General features: G+C 53.0%; 1 protein-coding gene across 2 annotated transcripts in view; it reads left to right on the top strand.

The window, feature by feature from the left end:
* POU2F2 (POU class 2 homeobox 2) overlaps positions 1 to 26059 on the top strand; it is a 31215-nt gene extending 5156 nt beyond the window's left edge. The window contains exons 2-15 of one of the 2 annotated variants that reach the window (XM_032388743.1): positions 2210 to 2275; positions 2381 to 2415; positions 2555 to 2611; positions 5964 to 6080; positions 19561 to 19666; positions 19764 to 19855; positions 21338 to 21451; positions 21687 to 21828; positions 21917 to 22065; positions 22144 to 22320; positions 23549 to 23615; positions 24861 to 25062; positions 25200 to 25273; positions 25528 to 26059. In XM_032388743.1, the coding sequence (XP_032244634.1) occupies positions 2210 to 2275; positions 2381 to 2415; positions 2555 to 2611; positions 5964 to 6080; positions 19561 to 19666; positions 19764 to 19855; positions 21338 to 21451; positions 21687 to 21828; positions 21917 to 22065; positions 22144 to 22320; positions 23549 to 23615; positions 24861 to 25062; positions 25200 to 25273; positions 25528 to 25859 (1730 nt within the window). In that variant the 3' untranslated portion in view covers positions 25860 to 26059. Of the gene's footprint in view, positions 1 to 2209; positions 2276 to 2380; positions 2416 to 2554; positions 2612 to 5963; positions 6081 to 19560; positions 19667 to 19763; positions 19856 to 21289; positions 21452 to 21686; positions 21829 to 21916; positions 22066 to 22143; positions 22321 to 23548; positions 23616 to 24860; positions 25063 to 25199; positions 25274 to 25527 lie in introns of both variants that reach the window. The other variant, XM_032388742.1, reaches the window with a different exon arrangement.

Here is a 26059-nt window from a genome sequence, read left to right as displayed (position 1 = left end):
ATAGCATCCTGGGCCCCTGCTCCCCACACCACCCTCACCAGCCTATGCCTTAATAGTACCGTGTCCTGGCTTTTTTTTTTTTTTTTAGCTTTTAAGTTTTTTCTTTTTTTATGTGAAAACATACCTACAGTAAGTGCTCAGATTTTAAGGGTGCAGCTTGATGCATTTTTCCCTATGTATAGAACCACATAACCACCAAACAGATGACGATACCGAACATTTCCAACCCCCTACAGGCCTCCTCACGCTCATTCCCCGCCAGCAACCCCCAGACGTTACCCATAATCTGACCTTGGCCATCTGATATCACTTGCCTGTTTCTGAGCTTCCTGTAATTGGAATCCTACTGTCTGTCCACTTTTGTGTCTGATGTCTTTCCCTTGGTGTCGTGCCTGCAAGATTCAGTGGTGCGTGTGATGCAGGAGTTTCTTCCTTTTCTTGCTGTGGGGCGTTTCATTGTATGGACATACCACATTGTGTCCATCCTCTGATAGGCCCTTGACTTGTTCCCAGTTTGGGGAAGGGGCTGCTGTGTGCCCATGGGCTTGGGGGGCAGGATGCTCCTTTGTCTCCCCAGGATGCTCAGGAGTGGATGTGCGGGTCCTAGGGAGGGGGAACCTCGTCAGTTTTCCTGACTTGTGCTTATATCGATTTACACTCCCACGAGCAGTGTGTGACCTGGCTTTTTAATCAAGAATTTTAAACCAGAGCGTCGTTTCATGTCGAGTAACCCTCAATTGCAAAATTCCTGGACATTTTTTTTTTTTTTCCAGTTGCTGAGGACGTCCTAGCTCTCGTTAGCTGGCCTTCTTTCAATATCTTGGGCGCGGAACGCGCTTGAATTGGACAGCCCCTTTGATAGGGCATCGTGGTTTAGGCAGGGATGTGGAGTGAGTGGTGGGGGAGACCTTGGGGTCAGAGTCAGGGTCACGAGTAAGGTCTGAGGCCAAGCTGGGAGTCAAGGTCAGATGAAGGACTTGTACTGTCTGGGTGGGAGTTGGGATTCAGGGTACGTAAGGGGACTGAGAATGGATAGGGAAGAAGCCTAGGTTTGTGTGGGGTCTAGGACCAGAAAGGTTTGGGTTCGAGTCGGCGTCAGTCAGGGTGAACTTGAGTAGGGGTGACAGCTGGAGATGAGGTGGGTGGAAGTCACAGCAGGGGGCCCACTAGACCATAGCAGTCCTGATGAGAAGCGGGAACTCTGGAGTCATGAAGACAGGTGTCCAATTGGGGCACTTCTGCTGTCTCACTGTGCACTCGGGCCCTCAGTTTCCTCCTCTGTAAAATGGGGGTAATATTAGCACCAACTGCTACTGTGAGCTCTGAATCATACTTAACACTGTGCTCGGCACTGGTAAGTGCTCACCTTTCCCTCCTCAGCATCACAGTGTTGTGAGGGAAGAGCAATGCTTTGTGGCCCCAGGGCCAGCTTGCTGTTTGCCCCCTCCCCTCATGTCCTGGGTTTATGGGAAGATAGCAGGGGATTGCATTTGTAGGCTGGGGCACCTGGCTTGGATCTGGGCGTGCAGTGGGGATTCAAGGCTTAAGTCCCGGGTGAGGCCTAGGAGTAAGTCCGAGGACCTGGTCAGGGGCAGAGCCGGGTGGTGTTGGAGTCGAAGTTCCAAGTGGCAAGTGGGGCTGCCAGGCCTGTGAGCTGAATGTGAGAAAGGAGGCCGGGAAGCCAGGTGGGGGTCAGGTGTGGACAGGAACATTGTGGGTTGGGGGAGGGGCAGAGGGCATCAAATCCCACGCAGAGTTTAGAAGACTCACTCCTTTGGGGATGCTGCAGCCCTTCACACCCCTAGGCCCCACTCAGAGTGGAAAACATGTCTCACCCGAAACCTGGTGAGGCAGGACGGGCGCGCCTCGGGAGGAGGCCTGAGGCTGACTCGCTCCTGTGGAACATCACCCACCTCCTCCTGGGCACTGAAGCCTTCTCATGACCACCGGCTACCTCCCACCCTGCCCCAGGGCCTCACGGGAGGTGGCCCTCCCCGTGCCACCTTCTGCAGGGCTGAAAAGGATCCCTTTCTTGTCCTGCCAGAGGAGGGCAGAGGCCCAGTAAGGAGGGCATGTCTCCTGGAAAGAGGCACTTACAAGGTGGCAGGGAGAGCGGGGGATTTGGAGAGAGGCTAGGGTGGTGCTGGAGGAGGGCCCAAGAGCCCCCCAGGCTTCCCTCACCCCACTTATATCCCTCCTTTGTCCCCAGAAATAAGAATGTCTAAGCCCCTGGAGGCCGAGAAGCAAGGTCTGGACTCCCCATCAGAGCACACAGGTGGGTGGGGAGGGGAGCAGGGAGGGCAGGGGGCCTGTGGGGTAGGGGGAGCTGCGGGGCTGTGGGGGGCACAGGTGACAACTCACTCTTTCCCTCTCGTTGCAGACACTGAAAGAAATGGACCAGACACTAACCATCAGGTCAGGAGGGAGTAGATGAGCAGGAGGGGTTGGGAGGGGGAGAAGGGAACAGAGGGGGGCCCCTGTGGGGGAGGGGCATGGTGTCAAAAGCTGCTTCACCTCACTCTTCCCATGCCCCACCCCAACTTTTTCTTCCCAGAACCCCCAGAATAAGACCTCTCCATTCTCCGTGTCCCCAACTGGCCCCAGCACCAAGGTAAGAACCTATCAGAACGGCCAGGGCAGGGGAACAAGGAGGGTGTCCTGTGATGGGTTAGCGTCTGGGAGAGGGTCCCGCACATCTTTGTGGGCCCAGGGCCTGAAGGGGGGGCACGGAGCCCCGACACCTTGGTGACAAGACTCCTCCCGCCCCTTCTCACACTCAGGCTCCCGCCCCAGGCCTGTGACTCACCCAGGCTCCTTCCCCTTCCCTGGGGGGTGGGGGTGGCCAGGGAAATCCCCCCCAGAGCCCCAGGGCGATGAACAACAGGAAGCTGAGGGCCCCGCCCCCATCCCAACTTCCCTGACAGGGGCCTGCCCTACCCCCAGCCCCCCAACACACACACTCAGGGGCCAGCCAGTAGAAGGGGGTATGGGATGGGGGGCAGACTCAGGAAGGATGGCTGAGGTTGATGGGGAGGCTGGAAGTGGCCAGACAGAACAAATCCCTAATCCAGATGGGGCCCTGCCTGTTTCTGGGCACTGCTGGGCTTCCTGAGGTGTCTGGGGCCCAGGCCTCCATGCTCCAGCCTGGTGGGGGCAGCCGCAGGCCCAGAGGCCTGAAAGCAGCATGGAGGGCAGGGGCACAGGGGTCCTCTGCAAGGGATGGGGTTGGGGGCCGGGAACTACTCCGTGACCTTGGGAAAATCACTCCCCTCCGCCCCCCACCGCCCCACCACCGCTGGGCTTCTCGGTTTCCTCTTCTCTAACATGGGGGGCTGTCAGATCCGATGGCCTCTGAGGTGCCCTGATGCAGCTTAGTGGGTGGGTATCTTGTGCTGAGTGAGTTGGCCAGGGCCCAGGGGAGGAGGGCTCTGGCTCTGGCCTCCTTCCCTCTGATCTTAGGTGCAGTTCTGGCCTTAGCCCTCGGAGCAGAGCGCGTGCCCATTGTCCTGACCCTTTCCCTCCTCAGCTGTGTCTTTGCAGCCCCTCCCAGCCCCACGGCAGCCTCGCTTCTCTGTGGGGAAACCAGGGGAGCCCTGGGAAGGAAGGGTCCTTGCTGCCCTTCCCCGGCCTGGACCCTGGTTCCTCGGGAAAACCGGAGGCAGAGAGGGCGTTGACCTCTGACTCCGGGCCTCTGTCCACACCTCGTCCTGTTTGAGGGCAGCCTCTGCTTTCCCCAACTGCAGTGATTCATGTGCTCCCGTCACAATTTCAGACACATCCACACACCACCGTGTACAATTACTTACATCACAATCGTGTTAATTGGCTTCAGTTTTAAAAACATTTTATTACGGAAAATGTGAAGCAGATACAAAAGGACAAAAAAAAGAGTATCATGAAAATAAGCCCCCAGGTACCCATCAATCAGCTTCAACAATTTTCAGCTCGTGAACTGGCTTGCTTTTTCAGCAGCTCAAATAAGTGTTTTTTAAATGGAAATTTCATGAATGGAAAACCAGCATCTCTTGCCATGGAAATAAATACAATGATTATTTTTTTTAAGTAATCTCCATGCTGAACGTGGGGCTCGATCTCACGACCCCGAGATCAAGCGTCTGTGCTGTACCGACTGAGCCAGCCGGGTGCCCCAACACAATGATTATTAAAATGTACCCAGAGACTCTTGCCTGCTGACGGGTCTAAGCCTGAGGCCTTTCCTTCATTCGTTAGAAAGGGAGATGAGCAGTGTTGGGGGTGAGGCGTTAGAACTATCCTAGCACCTAATGGAGGCTTTTTCAAGAGAACCAGAAGGAATGAAAGAAATCTGAGAGGACTAGTATCCTCACCATGTTGGTTGTTTTTTGTTTTTTAACTTTTAATTGGAATGTGACACACACAGAGATCCTCCGTGGGTTTTCACAAACTGAACACCCATGTTGCCCACACCGGGTCAAGAGGCAGAACACAGCCAGACTTCCAGGGGCCCTCGAGTCCCCACCAGGGGATGCTGCATCCCTGCATCCCGTAAACTTTCTGACATTTGTCTCCATGCCCTGGGCCATGCCACTCACCCTCTGTGATCTGGCCTTTTCCAGGCCTCTGTTCATCTCACTCTGAATTCCAAATGCTACACCCCCCTGCCAAGCTGCTGTGTCACCTTGCACAAGTCGCTTTCCCTCTCTGGATCCCCTTTTGCAAAATGGTGCTGGGACAAGGATTAGGGATCATCCTTCAGCCCAGTGTCCCCTCTGGGCCCAAGAGTGTGATTCTGCAAGCCATGCCTCCCCCCAGCCCCACATGTCCTTTACCGGCCGACTTCTCAGGCAAGCCAACCGCGGTCTGGCCTTTCTGTCTAGGAGAGGAGGAAGGCCAGGACTGCTCTATGCTGGTCTGTCCTATGTATTTGATGCGAGGTGCATCTACATCCTGCACAGAGAGATGAGGAGGGGCTCAAGGGACTTCTGGGGTGGAGGCTGAAAGCTGGCAGCATCTGGGCCACATCTGGCCTATGTATGTGCTTGGCTGGTCCTGCCAGCGTTTTTGGTGCTTTTTTTTTTTTTTTTTTTAGGTTGTTTTGGGTTTTGCTTTAGATTTTGAAATGAGTGGTTGGTGGGAGCAGAGGAGGAGCTGGGCAAGCTTCCCCTCCAGGAGGGCCGCACATGCCGCCAGCCCACCTCATCCTCGTCTGCCCACGCCACCCGTTCGCACTGTCTGCCTCTTTCCATACTCATTTGAATTCCGATCCAGGTTCCAAGTCGGTGGTTTTTTTTTTTCATAACCTAAGACCCGTTCTTCCAATGAAGTCCTACTTCATTAATGAGAGATGCACCTCTGGCTAAAGCAGATGAGGGAGGGGCACCTGGGTGGCTCAGTTGTTAAGTGTTTGCCTTCAGCTCAGGTCATGATCCCAGGGTCCTGGGATCGAGCCCCACATCAGCTCCCTGCTCGGTGGGAAGCCTGCTTCTCCCTCTCCCACTCCCCCTGCTTGTGTTTCCTCTCTCACTCTGTCTCCCTCTGTCAAATAAATAAATAAAATCTTTAAAATAAATAAATAAATGAATGAATGAATAAATAAATAAATAAAGCAGATGAGGGATGGGGACCCAGAACGCTATTCTTTGATGCCCCGAGTCCTCTGCTGGCACATTCCCCATTTTACAGATGGGGAAACTGACCCCCACCCCCCAGAGGGGAAAACTGCTCTCCAAAGGTGCCTCTCTCCTGTTTGGTGCAGGGGTGTGTGTTAGCCCTACTGATTGTTGAGGAGCCTGAGGCCAGAGGCGGGACTTAAGATCCCCAGCCGGTCGGCAGGGCCTTGCCTCTACACCCCAGCCTACTCCTCCTGTGCTGGCCCGAGGCTGCCGTTGCCACACACGTGCCCTCTCTTTGGTTCACAGGTGGGCATTCTCTCTGGCCTCCACTTAACATTCTGGGGTCCCGGACCCTGCCTCTCTCCCCCCCAGATCAAGGCTGAAGACCCCAGTGGCGACTCAGCCCCAGCAGCACCCCCGCCCCCCCAGCTGGCTCAGCCGCATCTGCCCCAGGCCCAACTCATGTTGACAGGCAGCCAGCTAGCCGGGGTAAGTACTCGGGGAAGGACAGGGAACGTGGGCCTCGACCAGCCGCCTCCCATCTGTTACAGGACCCGTGGCAGGGGGTGTCCTGCCAGGGCCACCACCACGCTCTCACGCCCTCCTCCTGCCCTCCTCAGGCCTCCTGGAGGCCCCTAACCTGCTTGGCTCGGGCACTAACCCCTCTCTGCCTTCTCTGCTCCCCCGCCCCCGCCCCTCCTCTGGCCCTGCCGCCCGCGCCCCACAGCTCACGGCGCTGATGCCAGCTCAGCAGCAGCTCCTCCTGCAGCAAGCTCAGGCCCAGCTCCTGGCCGCCGCCGTGCAACAATCCAGTGCCGCTGCCGCCGCCGCCGCTGCCTCCTCCTCCTCCTCCTCCTCCTCCTCCTCCTCTGCCTCCTCTGCCTCCTCCTCGACCTCGCAGCCCCCAGCCTCCTCTGGGGGGGGGCGACCTGCCTCCTCCACAGCCTGCCAGCCAGCCCCCCGGGACCCCACAGCTCACCCTCTCCCAGCCCATCCAGCTCACAGCACAGGTAAGGGCAGCCCTGGGGGGCAGGTAGCGCAGGACCCACGGAAGCACGGTGTGCAGGGGGCTGACCGGTCTGCGTGGACTCTTTTGAAGGCCGGTCATGTGCCAGGGAGCCACGGGGGATGCTGCCACCCGTGTCTCAGTGGGGTAAATCGACGCTCAGAGGGAGGATGTCCTCCATGTGATGGCATGCCTGGCTAAGCGCTTTCTGTGTATCTCACTGAGGGCTCGCAGCCACCTGGGAGGTTGGCCCATTATCCTCAGTTTCTGGCTGAGGAAACAAGGAGTCACCTCCGTGGAATGGTGCCCATGTGGGCCCAGAAGGAAAGGCTGGGACTCTGAGCCAGCACCCTATAATGTGTGCTCTGGCATATCCAGTGAGAGATGCTCTTTCAGAAAAGGGGCCCGTGGCCGCTGGGTCAGGGAATGCTGCATCCGCTCTGGCCATTCTGGAGACTATTGGCATATACTGAATCATGAGTTCGTGGCTGTATTCATTTCCCGGGGTGCCATGACAAAGCCCCACAAACTGGGTGGCTCTAGGGAGAATCTCTCTCTGCTTCTTCTAGCTTCTGGTAGTGCCGGAAATCTTTAGCATTCTTTTAGCTGGATTGCTCCAATCTCTGCCTCCTTGGTCATAGGGCCATCTTCTGTCTGTGCCTGTCTGTCTCTGCATTCACATTTCCCCTTCTTATTATAAGGACACCAGTCATTGGATTAGGGCCGACCCTAATGACCTCATTTAGCTTGATTACATCTGCAAAGACCATGTTTCCAAATACGCTTGTATTTACAGGCACCAGGGGTTAGGACTTCCGACAAATCTTTTTGGGAGACCCAGTTCAACCCAAGATAGTAGCCCACAAATTTCCTGTAAGGATAGTCTGTGGAACAGAGTAGGTAGAACAGAGCATCCCCTCCTGATGGGCCTGCTCTCTCCACCCGCACTTTTCCCTGTCACGCACTTGTGCTATCTGCCTGGGTTCCGTAAGCATTTGAGTCTGTGGCCCATGTTCCAGCGCAGTGAAGGTCCTGAGAAGTCCTGCAGCAAGGAACCTTGTTTAACTTCCCTTAACCCTGTGTTTCCCACAATGACTGCTCTTTGGATCGCTTTTCTTTCTCTCTATCCACCGCCTTCCATGGAACCCCGGGGGCAGACGCTGTCTACACAGAGAAGGTGTCCAGCACCCACAGTTTGTCCCTTGACAGAGTTCAGCTTCCGATGGGCCCATTCCACTACTGACCAGCGCTTCCACTGAAGACTGTCCTTAACGCTGAGCTGGGTCTGCCTCCTTAGAGCTTCCCGGTTCTGGGCCTGTTTCTGCGGAGACACACAGAGCAATCTGTGCCACTGCTCTGTGACGGCTCTTCCAGACTTAGCCCCTGGTGCCTGGCTTGCCACAGTAACTGTAACTAGAGTCTGGCAGGTGCTGCCTTTGTAGCAGGCACTGTGCTAACGGTGACCTCCTAGAGTCCACAAATCCTCATCCCCGGCGAGGTCACCCCAAGGGGCAGAGCAGCCTGGGAGTCAGGGCTCGGACCACATGATCTGGGGCTGCTGCCTGTAGCCATCCTTCCCATCTCCCACCGCCCACCGCCCCCCAGAGATCCCAGCAGCAGGGGGGCGCCTCTCAGCACATACAGCAACCCCAACGCTCTCCATGGAGCAACCCCAACGCTCAGGGCTCCTCCCTCCCCCAGGTCTCAAGTATCCCTGCCTGGAAGTCGGCTCCCTCCCTTTACCTGGACGGCTTCTTTTCAGCCTTTAAGCCTCAGCTTGGGAGTCCATGCCTCCAGGATGTCTTCCAAGACTTCCCTCCCTCCAGCTGGTTTGATTTCCTGCCTCCTGCATTCTCCCGAGGCCCCCAGCCCTTTTCCTTTGCTTCTGGGCCTAATCACCAGTGCTCGGTCCAAATATGCCCGAGGAAGTGTCTGTGGAAGGGACAAAGACTCCAGGGAGGGAGCAGGGACAGAGCAGCCTCGTGCAGACCAGCAGCAGGCATTCTTTCCGTTCATACACTCCTAGAACCACCTCCTCCAAGCTCCCTGCCACCTGCTGTCCCGCCCAGACTCTGATTCTCAAGGCCTCCTCCAACCCCTTCCTCTCACTCCCCCCTCCCCAGCTCCGATCTGCTCGGGTCTGCCTTTTGCAACTGCAAAGCTGGGCCAAGGTTTTTTCTGGGAGTTCTGTCACCCTGTGACCTCATTTCCCTAACAGACAAATGTTTATCCTGTACCACCAAGAGCTGTAGGCACTGTGCCGACCAGCTGCCATGGGTACCACAGTCCTCCTGCCTTAGCTGCCCACTGCAGCTCCAGCTCTCTCACCCCTGGGCTTGACCCCCCCTCTTCCTCAGCCCGTGTCCCATGCCCACCCATCTGCTTCCCATGCCCACTCCGCTCTGTCCCGTGGTCATTTCAGACATTTCCCGTCCTCCCGTGTGTCAGGCCCTGGTGGGAAGCTAAAGGCTTAGGAATGACTCAGACCCTTCCTTGCCCCCTCAGGGTTCCCAGTCTTCTAGGGAAACAGACACACCAACGAACCACTAAGAAATGTTTTACTTGAACAATACTAAGAAAGTCAAAAACACCCCTAGCCCTATCATTTTAAAAATTGCATAAAGTACTAAGGGAAAGTCCCCCATCTGTCCCTCGAATGCCAGCTTCCAAAGTAATGTCAGTTAAACCGTTTGGCAGGAACCTTCCCTGCATTTTCCTAACTCGTACAGAGAAAGGGATGATTATAACACACTTCTATAATTTGTGTGTCCAGCACTCAGCACGATGCTTTCCACCAAGGGGGCCACATGGATATTTACTGAATCAATGAGGGATGTTTTGCTGCAGCTTTTCAATCAAGGGTAGGGAAGACATCTCTCCGGGGGAGTAATTCAGAATGTCTGGGGTAGGGGTAGGCATTGATTGAAAATTTACATTAACCGTTAAAACATCATTTTGTATTTGGAGAGAAAAAAAAATCCCTATTTTCATAATATGACCGTGGCATATAAAGCTTGACAAAATCTTTTAGGCGGGCAGGACCTAGTGAGTACAGGTTTCCCAGAGAAACCTATTGGATGTGGTGGGAGTGTGGGAGAAGACAGGTGACCTGTGTCTGAGGGAATCAGAGAAGGCTTCCTGGAGGAGGTGGGATCTGACCTGAGCAGGGACAAGTAGGAGTTTACTGGGTATACAAAGTGGAGAAAGCTGTTCCAGGCATGGAGCATAATGTGAGAGAGCGCAGTGGGCTCTGGGAGTGGGGGGTTGGGGGCCAGCAGTGGAAGACAGAGCAGGATGGGCTAGGAGGGGTGGCAGCTGGACCAAACTCCACGCCAGCTGGCTGAAGAAGGAAAGGGGATATTTGGCTCAGATCACCGAAGAGGCCCATCCTGGAACATGGGGCCTGGCCCCAGGGGTCTGTCTCTTTTTTCATTCTGAGGCAGGCAAAATAGGCGCCTGCCCGCTTCGACTTGCAGCCACTTGTACCCGGGGAGATAAAACCTTCCACCGGCCAGGGTTGAGTTAGTGTCCTCAACCCCTGAGAAGGTAGGGTCAGCCCCCCTGGACCATGTGACCTGAGAATGGGGGAGGGCAAGTCCCCAAGAGGAAGAGATGGATGCTTGAGGAAGGGGCAGTGGGTGCCAGGTCAACCACACCTGGAGGCGTGTCGTCAGTGTGCCCACAGGCCCTGGAGTCCAGGAGCCGGGCCGGGGCATCCCAGTCGCCCCACAACTGCGGGATTGGGGTCTGCTGTTGCTCATCTATCCTGGCATTTTAACATGAAGCAGTAGCATGGGATGTAACACAGAATGTGCAGAGGTCGTTTTTGCTCCCTGTTGGGTGGGTCTCGGTTTGTGGCGTTCTGCCCCAATCGCTGGGACTTCCTGGGCTCCGTGTGGCAGGGTCACCTTTGGGGGAGGAGGCACATATAAGAACCCCTGCTAGACACAGGCCACCTCTGCCCATACCACCTGCCCCCCCAAAAAAACTTTAGGGCTTCCTCTAGTGAAATGACTAGAATAACATAGTCATTCATCCAGCCCTTATTGAGCACCTTGTATATGCCAGGTGCCCATTCATGGCCCCGAGGGGACAGCTGTGAATGAGGCAGAGGTGGCTGCCCTTGAGGACCTCATGTTCTAGTGGGGAGACAGACAGTAAACAAGTAAACAAACGAACAAGACTGTTTTAGAGTGAGTGTCCTGAAGAAAATGAAATAGGCTGGTGTCTTCCAGGGAGGTGGTTAGGAAAAGTTTCACTGAGAAGGTAGCCTTTGAGAGCTGAGGCCTGAATGAGTCAGTCATGAAGAAGCCAGGGGGAGAACTGAGGAAAAGGCAACAGCAAGTGCAAAGGTCCTGAGGTGGAAGGCAGCTTGACATCAGGGCACAGAGAAAAATGGTATGTCTGGAGCAGAGCAAGTTAGCAGGAGACAAGTAAGAGGTGAGGGGTCTTCTAGGACAGATTAAGGGGTTTGGAATGAATGCCAGATATGATGGGAAGCTGTTGGGGGGTTGTTAAACAGATGAGTGGCATAAGCCAACTGACCCTTTACAAAGCACCCTCCAGATGCCATGGGGAGAATGGACTGTGGGGGACCAGAGTAGAAGCAAGGGGCCCAGTGGGAAATGCTCGCAGGCATCCAGGCGGGGAGGTGAAGGTGATGGTGGGGGTCTAGAATGCTATTTTATATGGATAGGGTAGATCAAGGATGACTCCTAGAATTTTGGCTTCAGCAACCGGAGGGTGGTGAGGTGATTTCCTGAGTTGGGGAAGACAGGGGGGGCACAGGGTGTTTTGGAGGGCAGGAGTAGGGAAGCAGGAGTTTCCCTTTGGACATGGCAGGGGATAAAGAGTCTATTCACCATCCAAGTGGAGATATCAAATAGGCAGACAGGCATTTGAGGCTGGAGCTCAGCGGGGAGGCTGGCTGGACACTGGCAGTTATGAGTTGTCAGGCAGAGGACGGGGCTCCCGCCCTTGAGAGCTTGTGCTTGAGGGGGGTGACAGCAGGGGAGTGACAGGAGGGTGCAGGGGCAGCAGATGCTTGTGCTGGGGGAGTATGTTGTGATTTCCCAAACACCTTATAAATACTAATATTACTCAGGCTTCAGTACAATCCAGTAAAGAGTCAGACATTCCTATCCCCATTTTGTAGATGAGAACACCGAGCCCTGAGAGAGCTATGACTCAGTAGTAATGACTACCATTTATGCAGGACCACTCGAGTGAACAGAGACCAGGCTAAACATGCTACGTGTGTTGTTGCATTTAATTCCTGTAATAGCCCCAGGAGGTAAGAGTTATTGCGGTGTCACCCGAGGAAATGGAGGCGTAAAACAGGGTAAGGGATGCCCACGGTCCCCCAACTGTGTGACGGACAGCTGGGTGTCTGGCCGTCTCCAGGACACCATGCACTGTCACCCTATACAGTTAGGGAGGCCGAGGCCCAGAAGAGAGCTGGCTTCCCCCGAGTCACACAGCGAGAAGCAAGCAACAGGACCCAGGCTCAGACCCCCAAGGTTCCCAGCTGGCAGGGACCCTGGCACTCCTCCGACCGCCCTCCCACCTAGCTCCCTCCACACAGTTCTGGGCAAGTCGGGGTGCCGTTTCTCCCAGGTGGCTCCTGGGACAGGTGCTCTCTCCCTTCCCAGGCAGCCCCCTCCACCCACGGGGCCGCCTGTCATGGCTCAGAGAGTAAGGAAGCCCGTCCTCACTCTGAATGCAACTGAGGACAATGTAGTTTACATGGTCCCCCAGACACCCCCCTTCCTGTCCTCCCCGCCCTGGACTTAATTCTAAACTGTCCATGTCTTAGAATGGGGTGTCCAAAACTGGTCATAGCATGCCATCTCAGGGATGGCTGGTGAGTGTCACACAGACACCATCCCAGTCTGGGTGGCTGCCAGAGCATGTGTGGGGGCCTGCAGTTGGGGGGGTGGGGAGTCTGCCCTGTGCGCTGGAGTGAGGCGCTGCACCTGGTCCCAAGCGGCCACAGCAGGGGCCAGGCCTCCTCTAGTTCCTTTTAAAGGCTTTTTTCCACCACCACCACCCCCCCACCGACCCTCAGGTGGAACCAAGCCCAGATGGGAAAGTGGACAATTATACTCCTGTTCACCCGTGTGTCACGTAAATAGAGCGTCAGTCTTTCTGCCTGACTGTGGCCAAGATCTCAGTTGCGGCAAAGTACAACCTGAAACACCACCAGTCAGTCCTAGGTTTCACTCATTCATTCATTGGAAATTCATTGATCACCTGCTGGGTGCCCACACTGGGGTGGGGGTGATCACAATCCAGCGATGAACGAGAACCGGTCTCTTCCCTTCTCAGCTCTAGTGGGGTGTGCTAAGCCCTCTGTGCCCGTTTTTCTCACAGGTCAGGGACGGAGCAGATGATCCACTAAATATCCTGGCCAGGGGCCCTTCCCCAGTGTCTCCACTTCCTCTAACTGCTCCACCATCTTGACTTGGTCCTAATGCGCCCCCAAGTGGCTTCAGATTGCGTGCTGCTTGTAGATTATGGAGAAATGGGGCCTCCTACTGGTTAACCCCAGTTCTGAGCGAGCACAGCACCCAGAATCTTCTTTCTGTCATTCTGCAATTTCTTTAGTCAGCAAACATTTCGTGAACATCCACCATGCCCCAGCACCTTTTTGCAGGGGGGATACAGTGAGGAATAAGGCAGACAAGTCTGTGCCCAGACAAGCACCTACCCATAGCTGACAATTGCTATGAAGAAAGGAAAAGAGTATAATGTAATAGAGATTGAGGAGAGGAAGACTCCTCATCAGAGCGGGTAGCCAGGGGAGGCCTCTCTCAGGAGGGGGCGTTTTATAGAGACTTGCATGATGAGGCGGGGCCAGTCATGTGCAGATCAAGAAGTGGGAGGGCAACAGCATGTGCAAAGGCCCTGAGGTGGGGACCTTTTTTGAGTTCAGTAACAGGAAGGAGACCAGTGTGATTCGCTCCGAGTCAGGGAGTGAGAGTCCTGGTTGATGAGGAAGGCCAGGTCATCCAGGGCCATGGCAAGGAGTTGAATTGTCTTACAAGTGTGATGAAAACCAGTGGAGGCTTTATGATTAGATTAACATTTCAGAACAGGAACCCCCTGGAGGGGTCTGTGGATAGAATTCAGGGGAGTGCATGAACTTGGATGGGAAAAAATTATGTCTCAACTTTTACTATCCTCTAACTGAAAATGTTACGTTTCCTTCTATTATGAATAGACCACAGTAGCATTAGCAGGACTCTGTCACCGATGGAATCACAGATATTTCTATACACAGACACCTCAAAATATTGTTTTTACTCATCATTGCTTTGAAATTACAGTAGTAATCAGACGTATTGCTTGATCTTATTATTTAATGGGTAATAAAGAAACCCATAGATTATTATCACAACTCAAAATGTTGGATGACTTTTTCATATATAGTTGATTTCATATGAAATCCTATGCATTTTATTTTACCCATTTTTTAACTCTGAGAAGGGGGCAGTAGGTTTTGTCAGACACCAAGTAATTCAGAGCACAGAAAAAAATTAGAACTTTTTTGTTCAGGCTTGCAGATGTGTTGGATGGGGAAGAGAAGGGATGGAGGGTATCCGGACTGACCCCTAAGTTTCTGATCTGAGTGACAGTGAGTGGGGGTGTGGTTGGGTTATTCATTTGGACTTCTCACCATGAGGCCCCCTGCAAACTGGGATGCATTTTCCCCACCCTTTTCCTCTCCAGAGGAGATTCAGAAAGAAATCTGCAGACACCTCTGTTTTAGGCTTCTGGGGAGAAAGGGGGGTTTTCACTGAGAGTCACACTAGGGAGAGACAGTAGTTAACAAATACTTTAATCAGCAAGCTAGTCAGAAAAACATTGGTGATAAGTCTTTATATCTGGCTTTATTCCTTGATTCAGCTCAGTGGGCATTTAATGGGGGCTGACCAGACTGTGTTAAGGGTTAGGGATATGAACAGAGTAAGACCTGGCCTCTGCCTTCTAGAGTTATAGTGTAGCAGAGGAAAACTGCAAATGCATTGCATCACGAGAAATGCAGGGTAGAGCAGGGTGGGTTCAGTTTTGTGGGGCCTGACTTTTATACAGTGTGCACGTCTTTTTAGAGAAAAGGAAGACAAAATTATGAGACCAAAATTAGGTACGGGGACTTGGAAGGGTCCGTTGTGAAGGGGTGGGGGGCCTGAAATCCAGGCTTCACTCACATCGTGGCCAGGCCTCACGTGGAAGGACGCCACCATGTGATTGATCAGGTGGAGAGGCTCAGAAGACAAGGCAGAATGGACACAGTTTCAAAGGATAGAGTATTGGGACTTCAAACCCCTTAAGCTGTATTCTTAGATGATGAGCAGCTAGAGAGAAGTGAGAAGTCAGGAGCATCTGGGTACTCTGTCCACTTTCTGAGGCACAGAGAGAAAGCAGAGGCCTTTGCTGTGGACAGGAAATAGCCTTGAACAGTCGAAACACGAATGGTCGGGAAAACGGATGTCGGGCAGAAATGAGTGTTCGGTTGGGTAGGTGGGGGTGGGACATCTTTATTTCTTTATTTAGGCTAGGTAAGTGTTCAAAACTCAAGAGATATGGAAGGATTTACAGTGTTGCCAGTTTCTGGTATAGTTTCCCAGGTATAGTCTATGCATACCCAGGAAATACCTAGAAATACTTAAAAAAAAAAAAATTCAAACAGTAGCACATCATACCCACTGTTCTGTCTCTTGAGCTCTCCATTCAACAGGACATCTTGGAGATTGTTCCATTTCAGGACATGAAAAGTGTCCTCGTTCTTTCTGATGAATGTATAGTATTCCGACATAAAGATCCACCCTAGTTCATTTACCTGTTCCCCACTGCTGTGTGTTCAGCTTGTTTCCACTCTTGCTGAACACTGCATGATGCTAGGAATACCCTTCTAGAGAGAGCATTTTGCACAAGTGTGAATGTATCTCTAAGATAAATTCCTAGAAGTGAAATGGCTGAGTCAAAGGGTATATGCCTTTGTAATTCTTTTTTACTTTTTAAAAATTTTATTTTATTGGGGCGCCTGGGTGGCTCAGATGGTTAAGCGTCTGCCTTCAGCTCAGGTCATGATCCCAGGGTCCTGGGATCGAGCCCCACATCAGGCTCCTGGCTCAGCAGGGAGCCTGCTTCTCCCTCTCTGTCTGCCTCTGCTCATGCTCTCTCTTTCTTTCTAAAAAAAAAAAAAATTATTTTATTTAAACTCAATTAATTAACATATAATGTATTATTGGTTTCAGAGGTAGAGGTCAGTGATTCATCAGTCTTACATAATATCCAGTACTCATCACATCACATGCCCTCCTTAATGTCCATCACTCAGTTACCCCCTCCCCCTCCCCTCCAGCAACTCTCAGTTTGTTTCCTATGATTAAGAGTCTCTTATGGTTTGGCTCCCTCTCTGATTTCGTCTTGTTTCATTTTTCCTCTCTTCCCCTATGATCTTCTGTTTTATTTCTTAAATTCCACACATGAGTGAGATCATATGATAATTGTCTTTCTCTGATTGACTTATATCACTTAGCATAATACCCTCTAGTTCCATCCACATCGTTGCAAATGGCAAGATTTCATTTTTTGATGGCTGAATAATATTCCATTGTGTGTGTGTGTGTGTGTGTATATACACACACACACACACACACACACACACACATATACATATATATATATACACACCACATCTTATTTATCCATTCATCTGTCGATGGACATCTGGGCTCTTTCCATAGTTTGGCTATTGTGGACGTTGCTGCTATGAACATTGGGGTGCATGTGCCCCTTCTTTTCACTACATTTGTATCTTTGGGGTAAATACCCAGTAGTGCAATTGCTGGATCATAGGGTATCTCTATTTTCAACTTTTTGAGGAACCTCCATACTGTTTTCCAGAGTGGCTGCAGCAGCTTGCATTCCCACCAACAGTGTAAGAGGGTTTCCCTTTCTCCACATCCTCGCCAACATCTGTCGTTTCCTGACTTGTTAATTTTAGCCATTCTGACTGTTGTGAGGTGGTATCTCGTGGTTTTGTTTTGTATTTCCCTGATACTGAGTGATGCTGCGCATTTTTTCACGTGTCTGTTGGCCATTTGTATGTCTTCTTTGGAGAAATGTCTTTCATGTCTTCTGCCCTGCCTTTGTAATTCTGACAGACATTGCCAAATTATCTTCTCACTAGTGATGTGCAAGAATGTGTGTTTCCCCATTTGCCCCAACCCAGCGTGTTATGCACTGCTGTTATCTTTGCCCATCAGATAGGTAAAAATAGTATCTCAGTGCAGTTATAGCTCTGTTTATCTTATTGTGAATGAGTCTGAATATTTTTTCATTCAGAGCTGTTTATATTTCCTTTGCTGGGCAGTCACCAGCCCTATATTGGCCAGATTACTATTGGATTGTTAGTTTTTCTCTTATTGATCTGTAATCACTCTTTATATGTTAAAGAAATGAACCCTTTGTGTCAAGTTGCGTATGTTTTTTCCTCAGTTTGTTCACTTCCTAGGACATTAAATTGGTCTTTGGAATAACGATAGCATTGGGAGGAATTGAGGGGCATATGTCATCCCCCTCAATTTCCCAGAAGGAAAAAGAATGTCACTCTAAGTAACATAACTTTCAACTGTCATAAAAGTTACTGAGCAAATTATGAAGCATCAGTGTGGGTTCATTCAACAGATATATGTGGAGCACTTACTGGGTGCCAGATATTCTAGATGCTGAGATTATAATAATGCCCAAAACCATCAAGATCACACTCTCATGGATCTGACATACCAGTGAGGGAGATGCACTGTGAAAGGGTAAACAGAAAGAGAGATACCTTGAGATAGTGATAAGTCTTACAGAGGAGGTGAAATGGAGATAACAAAGAGAGGGGTGGTGGTGGCTGCTTTAGATTAGGTGGTCAAGGAGGGCATCTCTGAAGAGGTGATTTTTTTTTAAAGAGAGAATGTGAGTGCCTGAGGAGGGGGAAACAAAGGGAGAGAGAGAATCTTTTTTTTTAAGGATTTATTTATTTATTCTAGAGAGAGAGAGAGCACAAGCAGAAGGGGCAGAGGGAGAGGGAGAGACTCTTAAGCAGGCTCCATGCCCAGCATGGAGCCTGACGCGGGGTTCAATCTCATGACTCTGAGATCATGATCTGAGCTGAAATCAAGAGTCAGACACTTAACTGACTGAGCCACCCAGGCGCCCCTGAAGAGGTGATTTTATCTGAGTGACAAGAAGGGCCTAGGCAGGAGTATAAGAACTAGAACTGCTTGGCAGAGGGAACAGCGTGTGCAAAGGTCCTGAGGTAGGAGTTGAGGTCAGGAAGACTAGCACGGGCTTTGGTATGAAGGACCTTAGAGACCAGGTAAGGGGTTTTGATTGTATTGTTGTGGCTATGAGAAGCCACTGGAGTGTGTATGTGTGTGTGTGTACGGGGGTTTTGCTTTTTCTTTTGGAAATGTTCAAACCTAAAAGTGGAGGGTATGATATAAGGAACTGTACGTGCCTTCACCCGCTCAGTAGACACCAACCTTTTGCCAATCCTGTTTCATCTATACCCTTCACTTTTTTGGTGGAGAGGCTGGATGTTTTTTTCTCTCCCTCTGTCCCTGCTTCATTTCCCTTTAAAAAAAAAAAAAATCTTTTCATTGAAGTATAACAAATACGGTAAAGTGCACAAATCATAAATATACAGATCAGTGACACTCACAAACTGAGCATACTCATGTAACTAGCAGCCAGATCAAGAACTGAATATGGCCAGCTCCCCAGGAGCCCCTGGGGATGCCTTCTAGCCTCTCCCTCCCCAAATGCAAATGGAACCATATAGGATGCTCTCTATCATGTCTAGCTTCTTCCACGTATCATGTCTGGGAAGTTTATTTTGCTGTGTGTCATTACAGATTGTAGACTGCCCCTTCTCATTGCTGTAGCATTCCGGTGAATCATTTTCCTCACCCATTTCGATTCCGATGGGTACCTGGGCTTTCTTTGGGTTTGGGCCATTACAAATGGTTCTGCCCTGAACATCGTGGCACGTGTCTTTTGGTGAACACACGTACACACTTACAGTGGCTAGCACCCAGGTGGGGAACTGCTGGGTCATGAGACAGGTGTATGTTTGGCTTTAGTAAATAGTGCCTGTATTTGTTTTCTAGAGCTGCTATAACAACCAACCACCAACTGGCTGTCTTAAACAACAGAAATGTATTCTTTCACAGCTCTGGAAGCTGTAAGTCCGAAGCCAGTGTGTTGGCAGGGCTGGGCATCTTCTCTCTGGGTCTCTTCACAGTGCCTTCTCTCTGTATATGTTTGTCTCTGTGTCCAAATTCCCCCTTACTAAATGGACACCTGTCATATTGGATTAGGACCCTATCTTCAAATAAGGCCACTCTCTGGGGTTCTGGGGGGTTAGAATTCCTACATATCTTTTGAGGGGCGGACATAATTCAAATCATAACAGTGCCAAAGAGTTTTCCAAAGTGGTTGAACCAATTTACTGTGCTGGAGTATTTTATTTTATTTTATTTTATTTTATTTTATTTTATTTTATTTTATTTTATTTATTTATTTATTGCTGTGCTGGAGTATTTTAAAGCTAATTCCAGACACGGTATCTTTTGCCTCAAGTGTTTTAAGAAAAGGGAAGACTTGGTCTGATTTACATTTTTAAATGATACTATTTGTTCTGTGGGAATGTAAGACAAGGCAAATATTTCTTCAAGAAAGAGAAGGTAAATCAAGAGCGAGCCCTCCTGGGTCAGCCCAGATAGGATGCTCTGGTAGCCCGCGGTTGGGAGAAGCCTCCTGTGGGCCCTTAGCTAAGGGAAGCCATTCAGAGACCGTGCTCCATCCCTCCCCGCCCACTCTGTGGAACCCCTCAGGGCTCACACGGTGCAGAGGGAGCTGGGCCAAGACTCAGGCTGTCTTTCTGTCCATCCCCCTCCCTGCCAGGACATACAGCAGCTCCTCCAGCTTCAGCAGCTGGTGCTTGTGCCAGGCCACCACCTCCAGCCACCTGCTCAGTTCCTGCTGCCACAGGCCCAGCAGAGTCAGCCAGGTAAGGCCCCACCCACCCCATGGCCTCCCCTCCCTGAGGATGCTTCCACAGAACTCTCCCTCCTCCCTCACCCCGTGCAATCCCCTTGTCTCCCCAGGCCTGCTACCGACACCAAATCTCTTCCAGCTACCTCAGCAAACCCAGGGAGCTCTTCTGACCTCCCAGCCCCGGGCCGGGCTGCCCACACAGGTGAGAATGTCCACTGAGTGTGCCAGGCTGGGTGAGGAGGGGGTGGGAGGGTGAGGGTCTCTGCTCCCTCCAACCCTCCCCATGACCATAGGGGCCAGAATAGGAGTCGGGAGACCTGGGGACCAGCCCTGCTCTGCCACTGATTTGCTATGGGACCTTAGACAAGCCACTCTCCATCTGGGTCAGCTTCTTCCTCTATAGAAGGAGGGGAATCAGCCAGGCCAGAGACTCTTAACCCTTTCAGACACATGGACTCCTTTGAGAATCTGATGAAAGATTTTGATCTGACCCCCGCTACCCCAAAATGCACACGTGCAAAAAACCTATAGGTTGTGGCCTGGCCTTTCTTTCAGTTTGCTGACTGGGTTCTAGACTTCAATAATAATCTTTCATGATTCTTTATGGATTTTGACATTCCCTCCTACCCACTTTTTTTTAACAGCCCTTTCAAAAAATATGAACTATTTAACCCAAAAAGTTTAGAGACTAATACCGGGCTGAGCTGAATTCTGAAATCCAAAATGCTTGGAAAACCAAGTTGTTTTTGTAATGTGAGACCAGAAGTTATTTGGCTGCAAAACCCGTCTTGACCTAAGGCAAAGGAGTATGACTTTCCTTTCTCCCTTCCATGTGGTATTTGTGCTTTGCTGAGAGCTGTTAATGTGTTCAGTGATGGGGTGATGCCTTGACCCTGATGGGGGGAGTCACATTATTTGTGACCCGTGTAGGCTTTCTAAAATCTGTAAAATTTCTGAATTCCAAAACCCATCTGGCCCCAGCATTTGGATAATGGATCAAGGACTTATGTGACCAACATGGTTGCACTCACCACCTGTTTCAGATATTTTTAGGGAAATAAAGCAATTCAGAGAGACCTGTTGCTTCTTTGTAAATCCCCCAGGCACCCTCCTCATCTACTTTTTAAAAAATGCTTTCACTTTATCTGCAACCTTTCATGGGATTCTCCCATCAACCCCATGGGGTGGGCGGAGCAACCATGATTATTTCCATTCTGCAGAGGGGAAAACTGAGGCCCAGGGAGATTAAGAAACTTGCCTGAGTTACCCAACAATGCGGTAGCAGAGCCAGTCATTAATTCCCTGCCTGAGAGAAGGATAAAACCATGGCCCCCAGCTCCAGGGAAAAAGCCGATGGTTGAAAAGAGCTGGCTACTCCTGGGAGTTTGCAGGCTGGGAAGGAATGTGCAGAGAGAGAGTTGGGGGCAGTGAGAGGTCCCTATGGAGTAGCAGAGTGTCCCCTTGATGGGGATTGACAATGAGTGCGCATCAGCCTCCTGGGGACAGGTAGAGGAGAGCCTGCAGGAAGAGGTGGGATGGCAGAGAGGGAAGGAGGGAGGGAGGACTGCGCAGCCATTGCTGAGCCCCATCCTGGTCCTCGATCCTGCACCCCACCCACCCCTGCCCACCTTACCAGGCCGTGACCCGCCCCACGCTGCCCGACCCGCACCTCTCGCACCCGCAGCCCCCCAAATGCTTGGAGCCACCATCCCACCCCGAGGAGCCCAGTGACCTGGAGGAGCTGGAGCAGTTCGCCCGCACCTTCAAGCAACGCCGCATCAAGCTGGGCTTCACGCAGGTCTGGGGCCACCCGGCAGCACGGGCGGTGGGCCTGAGGGTGACGCGGCCTGGCCAGGTGGTGGGCGGGGCGCGGGCTCCCTCTCCGCAGCGCGGGGCAGTGGGCGTGGCCAGGTGGTGGGCGGGGCGAGAGACCGAAGCCGGCCGGTGGGCGGGGCCAGGGGTGTGGCCAGCCGGTGGACCGGGGTGAGCCCGGCGCCCTGACCGCCGCCCCATTCCCCACCCCACTTGGCCAGGGTGATGTGGGCCTGGCCATGGGCAAGCTCTACGGCAACGACTTTAGCCAGACGACCATCTCCCGTTTCGAGGCCCTCAACCTGAGCTTCAAGAACATGTGCAAACTCAAGCCCCTCCTGGAGAAGTGGCTCAACGACGCAGGTGGGACTGGGCCGGGGCTCCCAGGGCGGGCGGCCGGTGGTGGTCTCCGGAGGCTCCCTCTCATGCCCCCGTCTCCTCCCGGGCACAGAGACTATGTCTGTGGACTCAAGCCTGCCCAGCCCCAACCAGCTGAGCAGCCCCAGCCTGGGCTTCGACGGGCTCCCTGGCCGGAGACGCAAGAAGAGGACCAGCATCGAGACAAACGTCCGCTTCGCCTTAGAGAAGAGTTTTCTAGCGGTGAGGCCGCGGCCTTCGGGGAGGCCCTGAGGTGGGGGGTCGGGGTGGACCTGGGTTTCACCAGCCCTCTGCCCGCAGAACCAGAAGCCTACCTCAGAGGAGATCCTGCTGATTGCAGAGCAGCTGCACATGGAGAAGGAAGTGATCCGCGTCTGGTTCTGCAACCGGCGCCAGAAGGAAAAACGCATCAACCCCTGCAGCGCAGCCCCCATGTTGCCCAGCCCGGGGAAGCCAGCCAGCTACAGCCCCCATCTGGTACCAGGAGCCCCTCTGGGGGTGGGGGGCACAAAGCTCTGGCAACACCCCACCCCTAGGCAGGGGCCTCTGTGAAGCACAGTCTACTTGGTTGTCCACAGTGCCTGGCACAGGGGCAGGGAGACTCACCCTTAGCGACAGGCTGTCACAGGGTTGGAGCACAGTCACACAGGGACACAATTTCCAGGGAACTGTGGTCTTATGTGGGGGATACAAGCACCCACAGACACATACCAACAGAGCCAAAAATAGTTCTCGCAGTGCATGGCCACATGGGGAGAGATCCCAGGTAGGGGATGGAGGTACCCCTCCCCCCCATACACACACACACACAGGTTCACAGCCACACACACAGACACAGGCAGGGACAGCGTTATGTCCCTGGGTGTACATTCAGGTTCACAGCTGCACGCAGACCTGCTTGGGATCAGACGTACTGGGACACCCCTTTATTGCATCTCATGTGGAAAGGGGCTGTGACGTGACAGAGAGGAGCCCCCCAGGCCCCTGGTATGGAGGAAGAAGAGACCACCTGAGCTGAGTTCTAAAGGACAAGGGAGAGGTAGCCAGCCACTTAAAGACTGCCCTGCCCAAAGGCCTAGAAGCCAGAGTGTGCTGAGCCCAATCGGAGGAACTCCAGTGCAATTTAATGTGGTTGGAGCAGGAATGTATATGAATGAGTATGAGGGTAGGGGCAGGCTGGGCAGGGGCCAGACTCTCAAGTAACATGCTGAGGAGCTTGAACGTGAACCACGGGCGGTGAGAAGCTGAGGAGTTTTGAGCTGGGGAGGGACAGGGTCACATTAAGAGTGAGGCTATTGGAGCTGATGGAGGCAGGGAGGCCAAGAAGGAGGCTGGTGGGTGGTCCCAGAAAATCAAGCAACAGGACATCCCAACACTCTGATGCAGAGACGCCCCTTATCATCATAATACTCCCCCCCACACACACACAGACGCTTTAGACCTGCAACTGGATGGTGTCAGAGAGGTGGGAGAACACTCTCAATTAGGAATTATTTTTTCCCACCTATGGCTCAGGATCACTTCGGGTAAATGTTAACGTAGATATGATGGAAAGAACCTAGCATAATACAAGCATAGCATTGTGCCCAAAGTCCCTTCTCCCCTCAGCCTGAGGGCAGATGAATGGGGGTCTTACCCACAGGGAGCGTCATGAGGGCTACTGGGAAACAGTGGCCTCACCATGCCTTCTTTCCTCTCTCCCCAGGTCACACCGCAAGGGGGCGCCGGGACCTTGCCATTGTCCCAAGCTTCCAGCAGTCTGAGCACAACAGGTCAGGGCGGGCAGGAGCCCGTGAGGGGGCTTTGGGAGGCCCAGTACAGGCCTGAGGTTCTCTAGTGGCTTAGGGCATCTGTGGGCCTCAAAGCTGAGCCTGGGGATGAGGGAGGCAGGGGGCACAGAGAGGAGAGGGCAGCCTAACCCTCCCTGCCAGAGCAGCTCGGCTCTCATCTGCTCTACGATTTCCTGTGAGAAAAGCACAGGCTTTGCTAAAAGTTGATGTACTCGGGTTCTGGTCCTGGCTTTTATAAACTGTGTGAGCTCCAGGAGTGACTTTACCTCTCTGAGCCTCAGGTTTTATCAAATTATTGTGAATGTATAATACATACAAAAGCTATATACGTGAATGTATACATACAAGAGTGTGTATGTCTGTGTACCCCCCCCACACACACATACATGCTCTTTTGTGCCCAAAGTTCCCCTTGCTCCCTTCCTGGGACAGGGCCTGTGTAACACCACATATAAGAATAATAGAAAACTGGAGCTTGGCTGGCTCAGTTAGTGGAGTATGTGGCTCCTGATCTTGGGGTTGTGAGTTCAAGTTCTACATTGGGTGTAGAGATTACCGAAATAAATAAACTAAAAAAAAAAAAAAAAAAAAAAATAGAAAACAAACATCATATTGATTTTTCTCAGATTAAGAGATAAGAAGTGGAAGCTTATAAAGTTATAAAGGTGTGCCTGGCACTGTCTAAACTCTTTATGAAGAATATCGACTCATCTCATCCTCACACTCATTGTATAAAGTAGGCCCTGTTATTATCCCCATTTTCCAGATTAGGCAACTGAAGGCCAGAGAGGTGAAGGTACTCGCCCAAGGGCACAGATGGGGCGGAACAGGCAGGAAATTGCTGCCCGTGGCTGTCTGGCCATCCGGCCGCTGAGCCCTCTCCACCTCGGTGCGCACAGCCGCAACCCCCTGCCTGGCCCCTAGAGGGAGCCACAGGGCGAAGTCTTAGGGGCGCCCGGCGCCGAGGCTCAGGGCCGGATTCGCGCAGGGTGAGCGGACCCGGGCACGGGGCTTGGCTCCGGGGGTGGCAGCTGCCCACGCTGCCATTATTATGATCGCTGTCACGGCGGCCTTGGGAAGAGCCGGCGGGAGGCCTAAGTCTGTTCCCCCGGAGGAGATGCCGCAGGGCGCGCGCTGGGCGGGAAGGCGAGCAGGGGTGGACCCCGGGTTCCCCGGTGGAGGACGAGTGGAAGCTGAAGTCTCCGTCTCTCTGTCTCTCTCTGGCAGTTACTACCTTATCCTCAGCTGTGGGGACGCTCCACCCCAGCCGGACAGCCGGAGGGGGTGGGGGCGGGGGCGGGGCCGCGCCCCCCCTCAATTCCATCCCCTCTGTCACTCCCCCACCCCCGGCCACCACCAACAGCACAAATCCCAGCCCTCAAGGCAGCCACTCGGCTATCGGCTTGTCGGGCCTGAACCCCAGCACGGGGTAAGTGGACAGTTGCACTTAGGGAGGCTGTGGGGAGAGAAGCAGGATCGCTGCTGTTTCCCGGGTGGGAGCCGCGCCCCAGTTCTGCTGCCGGCGGGTCCCTGCCCCTGCTAACGCCTCTGCTTTGCCTCTTGCAGAAGCACAATGGTGGGGTTGAGCTCCGGGCTGAGTCCAGCCCTCATGAGCAACAACCCTTTGGCCACTATCCAAGGTGCGTGCTGCCTCATGTCACTCCCATCGCCACCAGCCTGGCCCCCTGGGGCCTCGAGCCTCCCCCCATTGCTGCTCCAGCCATGCCATCCTGCCCCGCTCACTGCATCGCTCGCCTCTTCATACCCATCTCACCTTTGGGGAAGGTGTGAGGGGTGCTGATGGGGGTCAGTGGGGCCGATGGGAAGACAGGGGGCACTGCGGGCAGGATGCTGGAAGGTGCCCCCCAGCCCAGCCTCTCTCTCTCCCCACCAGCCCTGGCCTCTGGTGGAACCCTGCCCCTTACCAGCCTTGACGGCAGCGGGAACCTGGTGCTGGGGGCGGCCAGCGCGGCCCCAGGGAGCCCCGGCCTGGTGACCTCACCGCTCTTCTTGAACCACGCTGGGCTGCCCCTGCTCAGCGCCCCGCCAGGCGTGGGCCTGGTCTCGGCAGCTGCTGCGGCCGTGGCGGCCTCCATCTCCAGCAAGTCTCCGGGCCTCTCCTCATCCTCCTCCTCATCCTCGTCCTCGTCCTCCACTTGCAGCGAGGCCGCAGCACAGACCCCTGGAGGCCCCGGGGGGCCCGAGGCAGGGTCCAAGCCCGAGTGAGGGCCCACATTGCCTCCCCTCCTACTCCTGTGACCCCCACCTCAGTCCGCCCCGCCTGGGAAGAGGGCGAGGAGGCCAGCAGTGGTGGTGCAGAGGGTCCTTGGAGCCGGAGTGACAAGGGAGGAAAGACCAAAAAAAAAAAACCCCAACTAACCAAAAAAACAAAACAAAACAAGAAAGAAAGAAAGAAAGAAAGAAAG

Source organism: Phoca vitulina, unplaced genomic scaffold, assembly GCF_004348235.1.
Source record: "Phoca vitulina isolate PV1807 unplaced genomic scaffold, GSC_HSeal_1.0 scaffold52, whole genome shotgun sequence".
Taxonomy (NCBI): Eukaryota; Metazoa; Chordata; class Mammalia; order Carnivora; family Phocidae; genus Phoca; species Phoca vitulina.
The sequence above is the reverse complement of the archived record's forward strand: the minus strand, read 5'-3'. Positions and strand labels throughout refer to the sequence as shown.